The following is an 11,595-nucleotide window of genomic DNA, read 5'->3' as shown; positions in this document are numbered from 1 at the left end:
AGATTTTTTGATGATGGCTATTCTGACCGGTGTGAGATGATATCTCATTGTAGTTTTGATTTGCATTTCTCTAATGATTAATGATGTTGAGCATTGTTTCATGTGTTTGTTGGCAATCTGTATATGTTCTTTAGGAAAATGTCTATTTAGGTCTCCTGCCCACTTTTGCATTGGATTGTTTTTTTTTTTTTTTTTCTTATTGAGCTGCATGAGCTGCCTGTAAATTTTGGAGGTTAATCCTTTGTTAGTTGCTTCATTTGCAAATATTTTCTCCCATCCTGAGGGTTCTGTTTTTGGCTTGTTTATGGTTTCCTTAGATGTGCAAAATCTTTTAAGTATCATTAGGTCCCATTTGTTTATTTTGTTTTTATTTCCATTTCTCTAGGAGGTGGGTCAAAAAGGATCTTGCTGTGATTTATGTCATAGAGCGTTCTGCCTGTTTTCCTCCAAGGCTTTTATAGTGTCTGGCCTTACATTTAAGTCTTTAATCCATATTGAGTTTATTTTTGTGTATGGTGTTAGGGAGTGTTCTAATTTCATACTTTTACATGTACCTGTCCAGTTTCCCCAGCACCACTTATTGAAGAGGCTATCCTTCTCCACTATACGTTCCTGCCCCCTTTATCAATGATAAGGTGACCATATGTGCGTGGGTTTATCTCTGGGCTTTCTATCCTGTTCCACTGATCTGTATTTCTGTTTTTGTGCCAGTACCATACAGTCTTCATTACTGTAGCTTTGTAGTATAGTCTGAAGTCAGGGAGCCTGATTCCTCCAGCTCCACTTATGGTTCTGAAGATTGCTTTGGCTATTCAGTGTCTTTTGTGTTTCCATATATATTGTGAATTTTTTGGTTTTAGTTCTGTGAAAAATGCCAGTGTTAGTTTGATAGGGGTTGCATTTAACCTGTAGATTGCTTTGGGTAGTAGAATCATTTTCACAATGTTGATTCTTCCAATCCAACAACATGGTATAACTCTCCATCTATTCGTATCATCTTTAATTTCTTTCATCAGTGTCTTATAATTTTCTGCATACAGGTCTTTTGTCTCCTTAGGTAGATTTATTCCTAGATATTTTATTTTTTTGTGGCAATGGTAAATAGGAGTGTTTCATTAATTTCTCTTTCAGATTTTTCATCATTAGTGTATAAGAATGCAAGAGATTACTGTGCATTCATTTTGTATCCTGCTACTTAAGCAAATTCATTGATTAGCTCTAGTAGTTTTCTGGTAGCATCTTTAGGATCCTCTATGTATAGTATCATGTCCTCTGCAAACAGTGACAGTTTTACTTCTTGTTTTCCAATTTGGATATTCCTTTTATTTCTTTTTCTTCTCTGAGTGCTATGGCTAAAACTTCCAAAACTATGTTGACTAATAGTGGTGTGAGTGGGCAGCCTTGTCTTGTTCCTGATCTTAGTGGACATGCTTTCAGCTTTTCACCATTGAGGTGGATGTTGGCTGTGGATTTGTCATATATGGCCTTTATTATGTTGAGGAAGGATCCCTCTATTCCTACATTCTGGAGGGTTTTTATCAAAAATGGGTGTTGAATTTTGTTGAAAGCTTTCTCTGCATCTATTGAGATGATCATATGGGGTTTCTCCTTCTGTTTTTTAATATGGTGTATCACGTTGATTAATTGGCATATACTGAAGAATCCTTGCATTCCTGGGATAAACCCCACTTGGTCATAATGTGTGATCCTTTTAATGTGCTGTTGGATTCTATTTGCTAGGATTTTGTTGAGGATTTTTCATCTATGTTCATCAGTGATATTGGCCTGTAGTGTTCTTTCTTTGTGACATCTATGTCTGGTTATAGTATCAGAGTGATGGTGGCCTCGTAGAATGAGTGTGGGAGTGTTCCTCCCGCTGCTATATTTGGGACGAGTTTGAGAAGGATAGGTGTTAGCTCTTCTCTAAAGTTTTGATAGAATTCGTCTGTGAAGCCATTTGGTCCTGGGCTTTTTTGGCTGGAAGATTTTTCATCACAGTTTCAATTTCAGTGCTTGTGATTGGGCTGTTCATATTTTCTATTTCTTAGTGGTTCAGTTTCGGAAGGCTGTGCATTTCTAAGAATTTGTCCATTTCTTCCAGGTTGTCCATTTTTTTGGCATAGAGTTGCTTGTAGTAATCTCTGATGATCCTTTGTATTTCTGCATTGTCAGTTGTTACTTCTCCTTTTTCATTTCTAATTCTATTGATTTGAGTCTTCTTCCATTTTTTCGTGATGAGTCTGGCTAAAGTTTTATTAATTTTGTTTATCTTCTCAAAAACCAGCTTTTAGTTTTATTGATCTTTGCTATCGTTTCCTGCATTTCTTTTTCATTTATTTTTGATCTGATCTTTATGATTTCTTTCCTTCTGCTAAGTGTGGGGTTTTTTTTTCTTTCTCTAATTGCTTTATGTGTAAGGTTAGGCTGTTTATTTGAGATGTTTCTTGTTTCTTGAGGTAGGATTGTATTGCTATAAGCTTCCCTCCTAGAACTGCTTATGCTGCATCCCATAGGTTTGGGTCTTCATGTTTTCATTGTCATTTGTTTGTAGCTATTTTTTGACTTCCTCTTTGATTTCTTCAGTGATCTCTTGGTTATTTAGTAGTGTATTGTTTAGCCTCCATGTGTTTGTATTTCTTTTTTTTTTTTTTTAGGAAAAACATACTCTTTATTTCATGAAGTGATTGATGTACCTTCCAATATTTTGGCACATATGCTAGATTATTAAACTACTTTTGACAGCCCCTTCTGCTGTGAATTTAGAATATATGTTATTAAATATATATGTATAATATATATTAAATATAATTTAATAGCTTTAAACTTGAAAATTGCTTATTTTTCCATTTAATATACTTAAGATGACAGCTCACAGTATATAGCATGCATAATTTCATAATAAATGACTTCAGAGCAAAAAATAATAATTCTGAGAACAGAATTAAAAATTGTGTAGAAAATTTCCAATTCACAGCAATTACTAGAAGAACAAAGGAAGAGAACAGACTTTTATTTCTACTTTTAAATGAAATCCAGGCACAAAGTTTGACATCAAGTCAGGAAAAGGACAAACCCCAGAAAGTCAGAGGTAGTTTACAATTCATTTTTAACTTTCATTTGGTCCTTTTCTCTAAAAATGTATAATTTCTTTGACCACATCTTTTATATACTATTACAATGTCAGTTATTTTTAAAAAAGTATTAAGTTTACAGTTTAAGAGGAAATCCAGTGCACACTTCCCCTCATCACCCAGATGTTTACAACAATTACATATGATATGCAGCATGCGATGCTGTAGAGAAAACAATTACTTTACAAATGCCCAAAGTCAATGTCTCCAGTCCGGAATTCTTCATTTTAGGTTATTATAAAGTGTCTGATAGGACTGAACAATTTCCACTTTTCTCATTATCTATTACATAGGTTTATCCTTGGAATTTATTCTTTGATGACTAAATCATAGAATGGCTTTTCATATCCATTACATTTATTACATCATCTTTCATGTATTCTGATGAGCTTTGGTTTCAGAATGTCACACATGCAAACCTACTTTCTAGGGGTTCTCTTCAATATGAATTTTATGATGATTAGTAAGAGATGACCTGTGATTGAAAAGTTTCCCACATGTATTACATTCATAGGGTTTCTCTCCAGTATGAATTCTCTGATGGGCAATACGTGATGAGCTTTGTCTAAAAGTTTTCCCGCATGTATTACATTTGAAGGGTTTCTCTCCTGTATGAATCCTTCGATGTTGAGTAAGAGCTGATCTTTGGCCAAAAGATATCCCACATTCTTCACATCGATATGGTTTCTCTCCTGTGTGAATTCTCTGATGATTACTAAGGGATGAGTTACACCTGGATGTTTTCCCACACTCATTACATTTATAGGGTCTTTCTCCAGTATGCATTCTCTGATGTTGAATGAGAGCTGAACTTTGTCTGAAGGCTTTCCCACACACTTTACATTTACATGCTTTCTCTCCAGTATGAATTCTTTCATGAATAGTAAGTGTTGAGTGGGAACTTAAGGCTTTACCACATTCATTACAATTATAAAACTTCTCACCAGTAAGAATTATTCGGTGTCTGTTAAGTCGTGAAATAGAAATGAAACCTTTTCCACATTCATTACATCTATAAGGCTTTTCTCCAGTGTGAATTCTTTCATGTTGAATAAGAGATGCACTCTGACTGAAGGCTCTCCCACATTCACTACATTTAAAAGGTTTCTCTCCTGTGTGTATCCTCTGATGATAACGAAGGGATGAACTAGACTTAAAGGTATTGCCATATTCATTACATAAATAGCACTTCTTTCTGGAATTCATTCTCTGACATCCAGGAAGGGATGCGTTGCAACTAGATGCCTTCCTACCTGGATTATATTTATAGAGGTTTTCTCCAGCATGGATTTTTTGATGTATAAAAAGGCCTGACCTTCTGCTGAAGGATTTACCACATTCTTTACATCTATAGGATTTCTCCACAGTGTGTGTTCTTAGGTGTTTATAAAGGGATGTACTGAGAGTGAAGGCTTTCCCACATTCTTTACATATATAGGGTTTCTCTCCAGTATGAGTTATTTGATGTTGAATAAGAGCTGAACTTTCGTTAAAGGCTTTCGAACAGTCTTTACATTTAAACAATTTCTCTCCACTATGGTTTATCTCATGTTTATGAAGGGATGAAGTATTAATGAAGGTTTTCTCACACATACTACATTTATAACGTTTCCCAGCTGTGTTGATTTTTTGTTGATTAAATAAAATTTGGAATTCTGTTTGAAGCTGTTTCCTTGTATTTCACATTTTGGTGGGGTTTTTTCTCTGCGAACCATCTGTTGCCTAACAAGGACTGACTTTGGGCTGAAGTTTTGGCCAAATTCAGTATTTTTATGTTTTCTTTCTACAGTGAGGATTTTTTTGTGAGCAACTGAAACTATCTGAACACTTTCTTTTTTCTTCTGCTTTTTCTCTAATCTGTCTTCATATTTGCAGGGGTTTTCTAATTTGATGTCCCAAGGTCCATTCCTTTTGGATCTTTTCATTATCAGCTCCTGAAATGAAGAACCTTGTGTTTGAGTTGACTTTGTGGTTTTATAACTGTTCTTCCATCCTAGAGAGGAGTCTCCAGGGCTTTCTTTCTCTACCTTCCAGGGATCTTCTCCTTGCTGCAACAGGGAGATCACCTCGGGTTTGGAAAATGGGGAGTCCCAATGAGACAAGGTTACTATAGTTCTCCAGCATCACATCTTGGTACAAGTTTCTCTGAGAAGGAGCCAGGTTTCTCCACTCATCCCACGTAAAGAACACAGCCACATCTTCAAACGTCACTGACACCCGAGACCTTGCTTCCCTCTGTTCAGTAGCCATGTCCTCTTTCTGGGCAGTTTCACCTTAGGATGGGAGAAGTCTCCAGAAGCCAGATCTCGCCCAGGCATCGGGGGTTCCGCGGGCCGCAGGCTGGAGGCTCCGGAACTGCCACGGCCGGACAGAAACTTCCGCTGGGGACTCCACGAGGTGCCGCCTCGGCGGACCTCTGGCGAGTAATTAGCTCATGCCAACGGCAAATGATGTGTTTGTATTTCTTCCAGATTTTTTTCTGTGATTGATATCTAGTCTCATAGCATTGTGTTCAGAAAAGATACTTGTATGATTTTAAATTTCTTCAATTTGCCAAGGCTTCATTTGTGACCCAAGATATGATCTGTCCTGGAGAATGTTCCATGAGCACTTGAGAAGAATGTGTATTCTGTTGTTTTTGGATGGGATGTCCTATAAATATCAGTTAAGTCCATCTTGTTTAAAACTTGTGTTTCCTTATTTATTTTCATTTTGGATGATCTGTCCATTGGTGAAAGTGGGGTGTTAATGTCCCCTACTATGATTGTGTTACTGTTGATTTCCCCTTTTATGGCTGTTAGTATTTGCCTTATGTAGTTAGGTGTTCCTATGTTGGGTGCGTAAATATTTAGAATTGTTATATCTTCTTGGATTGATCCCTTGATCATTATGTAGTGTCCTTCTTTGTCTCTTGTAATAGTCTTTGTTTTAAAGTCTATTTTGTCTGATATGAGAATTGCTACTCCAGCTTTCTTTTGATTTGCATTTGCATGGAATATCTTTTTCCATCCCCTCACTTTCAGTCTGTATGTGTCTCTAGGTCTGAAGTGGGTCTCTTGTAGACAGCATATATATGGGTCTTCCTTTTGCATCCATTCATCCAAACTGTGTCTTTTGGTTGGAGCATTTAATCCATTTACATTTAAGGTAATTATCGATAAGTATGTTCCTGTTACCATTTTGTTAAATGTTTTGGTTTTTATTATTGTAGGTCTTTTACTTCTCTTGTGTGTCTTACCTAGAGAAGTTCCCTTAGCATTTGTTGTAAAGCTGGTTTGGTGGTGCTGAATTCTCTTAGCTTTTGCTTGTCTGTAAAACTTTTAATTTCTCCTTCAAATCTGAATGAGATCCTTGTTGGTTAGAGTAATCTTGGTTGTAGGTTTTTCCATCACTTTAAATATGTCCTGCCACTCCCTTCTGGCTTGCAGAGTTTCTGCTGGAAGGTCATCTGTTTATCTTATGGGGATTCCCTGATGTGTTCCTTGTCGTTTTTCCCTTGCTGCTTTTAATATTTGTTCTTTGTGTTTAAACTTTGATAGTTTGATTAATATGTGTCTTTGCGTGTTTCTCCTTGGATTTATCCTGTATGGGACTCTCTGTGCTTCCTAGACTTGATTAACTATTTCCTCACATCCTCCTCAGGAGCTCCTTTAAGCAGAGCTCTTAATCCCCTCTCCTGGCACACCAGGAAACAAAGAGGCAAGAAAAAGTCTCTTGTCTCTTTGGCAGCTCCAGACTTTTTACTGGAGTCCCTCTCAGCTAGCCGTGGTGCAGTATCCCCCTTCAGGCTGTGTTCATGCAGCCACCCCCAGTCCTCTCCCTGGGATCTGACCTCCGAAGCCCAAGCCTCAGCTACCAGCCACCACCCGCCCCGGCGGGTGAGCAGAGAAGCCTCTCGGACTGGTGAGTGGTGGTCGGCACCGATCCCCTGTGCGGGAATCTCTTCGCTTTGCCCTCTGCACCCCGGTTGCTGTGCTCTCCTCCGTGGCTCCGAAGCTCTCACCCTCGCCACCAGCAGTCTCCTCTCACGAAGGGGCTTCCTAGTGTGTGGAAACCTTTCCTCCTTCACAGCTCCCTCCCACTGATGCAGATTCCATCCCTATTCTGTTGTCTTTGTTCTTCCTTTTTTTTTTTTTACCCTACCCAGGTCCGTGGGGAGTTTCTTGCCTTTTGGGAGGTCTGAGGATTTCTGCCAGCATTCCGTAGGTGTTCTGTAGGAGTTCCACATGTAGATATATTTCTGATGTATTTGTGGGCGGGAAGGTGATCTCCACGCCGTACCCTTCTGCCATCTTGAAGCTCCTCAGGAGGAAATAATTTCAGGAAGGCAGCTTGGTGGTCAGCATTGTCTTCTGCTAACTTACCTCTGATTTCTAATGGCATTTTTATCTCATGTAAGTGTGTGTGTGTGTGTGTGTGTGTGTGCGTGCATGTGTACGTGTTTGTACACATATATAATTAAATATACACACAAGTCCATTTTCATTCTATTCCTATAGTAGAGGTCACTTGAATTGGCCCTATGATTCACCACATACTTATTCAGTAAGTATTTTGTCCATAGCTAACCCTGGAAGCAAACAAGTGACTATAGATATCTTCTCAGGATTTCTAAATATTCTCCACTCTGAAGCAGGTTTTTGAAGATGGACCAAAAGACCACAGTCACCCTCCTTGAGCTTGCTGCAAAGAGTCTGCTGAATAATGAGCCTGCAGCTATCCATGCCCTGGACGAAATCCCAAGAGACCTCTTTGTTCCATTGTTCAACGCTGCCTTCTTGGGTGGGCATAAGACGATACTAAAGGCAATGGTGAGGGTTTGGCCTTTTCGCTGTCTCCATATTGGGTCATTGAACACACAGGAGTCATACTATGACATCTTGGAAGCCATGATTGATGGTCTGCAGATGCTCCCTGCCCAGAACTCTTCCTCTTGGTAAGACTATGAGTAGTAGAGACACAGGGAGTCAGCAGGAGGGTATGCTGTAGCCTGGGGCAAGGGAATACCTAACCATCTCCCAACAGTAGACAATGGTGAACACTGCAGTCTTTGCAGAGCTGTCGGTCAGCACTTGGGGTCACCTTCGGGACTCTATTGCTTTATAGTGTTGATTATAGAATAGAGGTGCTTGAGGATACTATGAATGGATTTGAGTGTGATTACACACAAGTGGAATATGGGCATTGAGACAGGGAAAGCCTGGAGGTGAAGGAGGGGGTGGGGAAAGGATGAAAGACGCTGCATTTGTGTGGAAAGAACTTCTTGGTGAATGGCAATGAAGTGAAAACCAGGGTTAAAGTGCACTGTCCCTGCTTCTCATCATTGATCTTGCTGGGTTATATTAAAATCAGCTATCTCTCATGTGTTCTGTCTCTTCCTTTCCTTCCAGGGGGCCCAGACTGAGGATCCTAGATTTAAGGCATGACCCGGACTGTAAGACAATATGCTCTGAGATTGGGACCGCATTCCCTTTCTGTTTTAAGTCATGCCTTTACTCTCAGCACTCTATCCTTAAGATAGAAGAAGCTCAGCATAGTGTCATGTGCCTCGGGATTGGTAATTCCGGGTCTGAGACTCAGTCAGCTCAGGAACCCATGGAATTACTAGTGGATATTTCCCTCAACAGTACCTTGAGAACAGAGCAATTCCTCTCTTTCCTTTGTAGTAAAATTCAGCAGAACTTTGGGTCCTTGCACGTCTGCTGCAGAAATTTGCAAATCGATAGAATGTCTGGCCACAGAAGTATCCTGCAGTTTGTGGATCTGGGTTGCATTGATCACCTGGAAATGGATCAGGCTAATCTGAGTGAAGTCGTCACCCTTTTGGCTCGGGTGATCCACCTTTACAGCCTTACTCTGTACAACATGCCCTATAAATATTTTGAGAGAAGGAACTTCAGATCTTTTCTCCTCTGCCTTGGGCGGCTGGACAATCTCCAGGAGCTCAGCTTATCTTTCTTCTGCCTCACAAATCAGCTGTACAGACTGCTCAGGTGAGGGGGTGGGTAGGAACCTGGGTTCCCCGAACACCTCATTGTTAAGACAGAAGAGACCATGCTTGGATCTTCCTAAGCTCCTTGTAACCCATTTCTCTTTTTGCCTCAGCATAGGCACTGCTGGGATTTTGAATCTAGCCGGGGGAGAGAGGGGTACCTTACGGTGAGCAGCAGATGAGGTTAGAAAAGGAAGCTGTGCTCATACATTCATTCATTCATTCATTCAGTGGCCATGGGCAGACCCTAAAAGAAGTCTGTAAATATATTGGTGAAAAAGACTCAGTCCTTCTCCGATTGGACTTTACAGCTCTCTAGAGCGGAAGAGGAGGCATTCAGATGGAGAAACATTAAGCTATAGGACTAATGCACATGCCCATGGATGGGCCCCAATAGTTAACACTGCCAGATAATTTTGCTCCTGTATTTCCCCCAAGCCTTAGACCCTGAATGGAGAGCTTGTCATCTGGGAACTAGTCAAAGGAAACCCTCAGTTGGCTGCTTTCCCAGACCCATCCTCGCCAAATAAGTGAATCAGATGCAACACTGATTATGTTGTATATACTAAGTGCATGCAATTTCTTCACTTAATCTTTCCCGCAGTTCTTTATAATAATTACTACTGTGCACGTTTTCAAGATTAAATCCCTGTACCTCAGAGTTGTAAAGTAACTTTCTCAGGGTCACAAATGTATAAAGTCTGATCCCAAAGTCCACAATGTTAACCACCTGTTGCAAACCGTGAACACAGTACTTTATTCTAGAGCCTTAGGTACCTATAATTTGGGGCTCATTGCCCTCATTCTTCTGAAATAACCTTATGTTTTTCTCTCTATAGAGTTGTGCCACGTCAGTTGGATACACTGTATCTACCTTACTGTAGCCTTTCTGACAGAGATGTCACTGTCCTGTCCGAGAGCTCTCAGGCCACCCACCTAAGGGTATTGAGTCTCAGTAACAACCATTTCTTCTCCGAAGTTTATGAGCCCCTGCAGACTCTGCTGGAGAAGGTCTCAAGCACCTTGCAACATCTGGAGATAGACAATTGTATGATAACTGATTCTACTCTCTCTGCCATCCTCCCAGCCCTGAGCCACTGTACCCACCTCAATTTCCTTAGCTTTGCCTTCAATCCCATTACGATGCTTGTGCTCAAGAGCCTTCTGCAGCACTTGACATCCTTGATGAAGCTGAAGTATGTGATTTATCCTGTCCCTCTCCATTGCTACGAGGAAGGGAATTTTCATGACAGTTTGGACCGACAGAAACTTGCTGAAGTTCAGGCTCAGTTGGAGGCGATGCTGCACGGGGCACAGCGGGACGACATGAAATGGGTCACTTGTGATTTCCACAGTACAAGGAGGAGATTCAACACTGATGTGTGGCCATGAAAGCGTTCACTTTTTTTTTTTCTGCCTGAAACCCAAGTTTGTAGAGACACGTGTAAAGTTCTACTATTCTACAAAACTGGGGTTCGGAACACTGGATAGGTAAACTGATCTCTATAAAAGAGGAACTTTAAAAAGGAAATAGAGGAATTTGAAAGGTCCGCTGGGTCTCTTGACTGCCCTCTACATCTTCTGGTTACTAACCACAGTGTTGGGTATGTGACATAAGCTGACCCAGTCATGGTACATCATTTCCTTATCCACACTGATTGGTTCACTTATCCATTTATGGGCACTTGACACAAGTCAGATCAATTGAAACTCTTCCTAGAGGTGATAGTTGTTGAATAATTTTACCATCTAGGCACCTGCAAACTTCTTGTGTTTCTGATTACCTCAGGTGTCTTACGAGAAACCATATGCAACTAAAAGGAAACAAACAAACTATGCACACTACCTACTGGTATCCTCATCAGCATATTGCTGCCTGATTTCCCAGGTCTCAGACCCCTGGCTCAGTTATTCCTTATTCCACACACATTCACCAAGCATTTGTTATGATTTAGGTACTTTTCCAGGTGCTAAGAAAGATAAAGTCCCTGATCTCACTCAGAGTGTAGACATTCCTACGATTTATCAGTTTCTCTAGTCTTTCTTAGAGGACTGGGGAAATTATTTATTCCCTCATAACACAGTATTTTTTTCACTTTTTACCCTTACATAGTCTGCTCAAATGATATTGGCCTATTTATCCTTTTGGATAGCTTCTCAGGCCTCAGGTCATGGCTTAAATGTTACCTCCTCAGATAGGTTTTCTCTTACTTCCCCATTTAAGTAGACTTATTCTTTTGCTGCTTTTTCTTAAGGTCCCATGTCTATTTCCTTCATGGTACACATGGTTGCATATGTATTTGCTCCCTCTGCTCTTCCACTAGAGTTGCACTGCTGAGTATGGTGCACACTAACGGTATGTGGCTTTTGAACTCTAGAAATTTGGCTACTCTCAAATGTGATGTACCCTAGGTGTTGAATGCACACTGTGTATCCAAGATTAGCAAGAAACTAAGGATGTAGAATAACTAA

The 11,595-nt window shown here is 40.1% G+C and overlaps 1 protein-coding gene and 1 pseudogene across 1 annotated transcript; one reads left to right on the top strand and one right to left on the bottom strand.

Annotated features, from left to right (window-relative positions):
• Nucleotides 1-3,505: 3,505 nt before the first annotated feature.
• Nucleotides 3,506-5,575, bottom strand: LOC132482624 (zinc finger protein 354A-like; annotated as a pseudogene).
• Nucleotides 5,576-7,777: 2,202 nt separating this feature from the next.
• Nucleotides 7,778-10,515, top strand: LOC132481566 (melanoma antigen preferentially expressed in tumors-like). The gene is made up of 4 exons (XM_060086432.1): nt 7,778-8,067; nt 8,798-9,124; nt 9,237-9,290; nt 9,963-10,515. Exons 1-4 carry the CDS (start codon nt 7,778-7,780, stop codon nt 10,513-10,515), a joined length of 1,224 nt encoding a protein of 407 aa, XP_059942415.1.
• Nucleotides 10,516-11,595: the final 1,080 nt, after the last annotated feature.

The sequence above is a fragment of the Mesoplodon densirostris genome, chromosome X (assembly GCF_025265405.1).
Source record: "Mesoplodon densirostris isolate mMesDen1 chromosome X, mMesDen1 primary haplotype, whole genome shotgun sequence".
NCBI classification, from domain to species: domain Eukaryota; kingdom Metazoa; phylum Chordata; class Mammalia; order Artiodactyla; family Ziphiidae; genus Mesoplodon; species Mesoplodon densirostris.
This window is presented reverse-complemented; position numbering and strand designations above follow the sequence as displayed.

Coding starts and splice junctions, on each gene's coding strand:
- LOC132481566 (XM_060086432.1), top strand. CDS start 7,778: ATGGACCAAAAGACCACAGTCACCCTCCTTGAGCTTGCTGCAAAGAGT. Junction 8,068..8,797: donor GCCCAGAACTCTTCCTCTTG/GTAAGACTATGA, acceptor TTTCCTTTGTAG/TAAAATTCAGCAGAACTTTG. Junction 9,125..9,236: donor CAGCTGTACAGACTGCTCAG/GTGAGGGGGTGG, acceptor TTTTTGCCTCAG/CATAGGCACTGCTGGGATTT.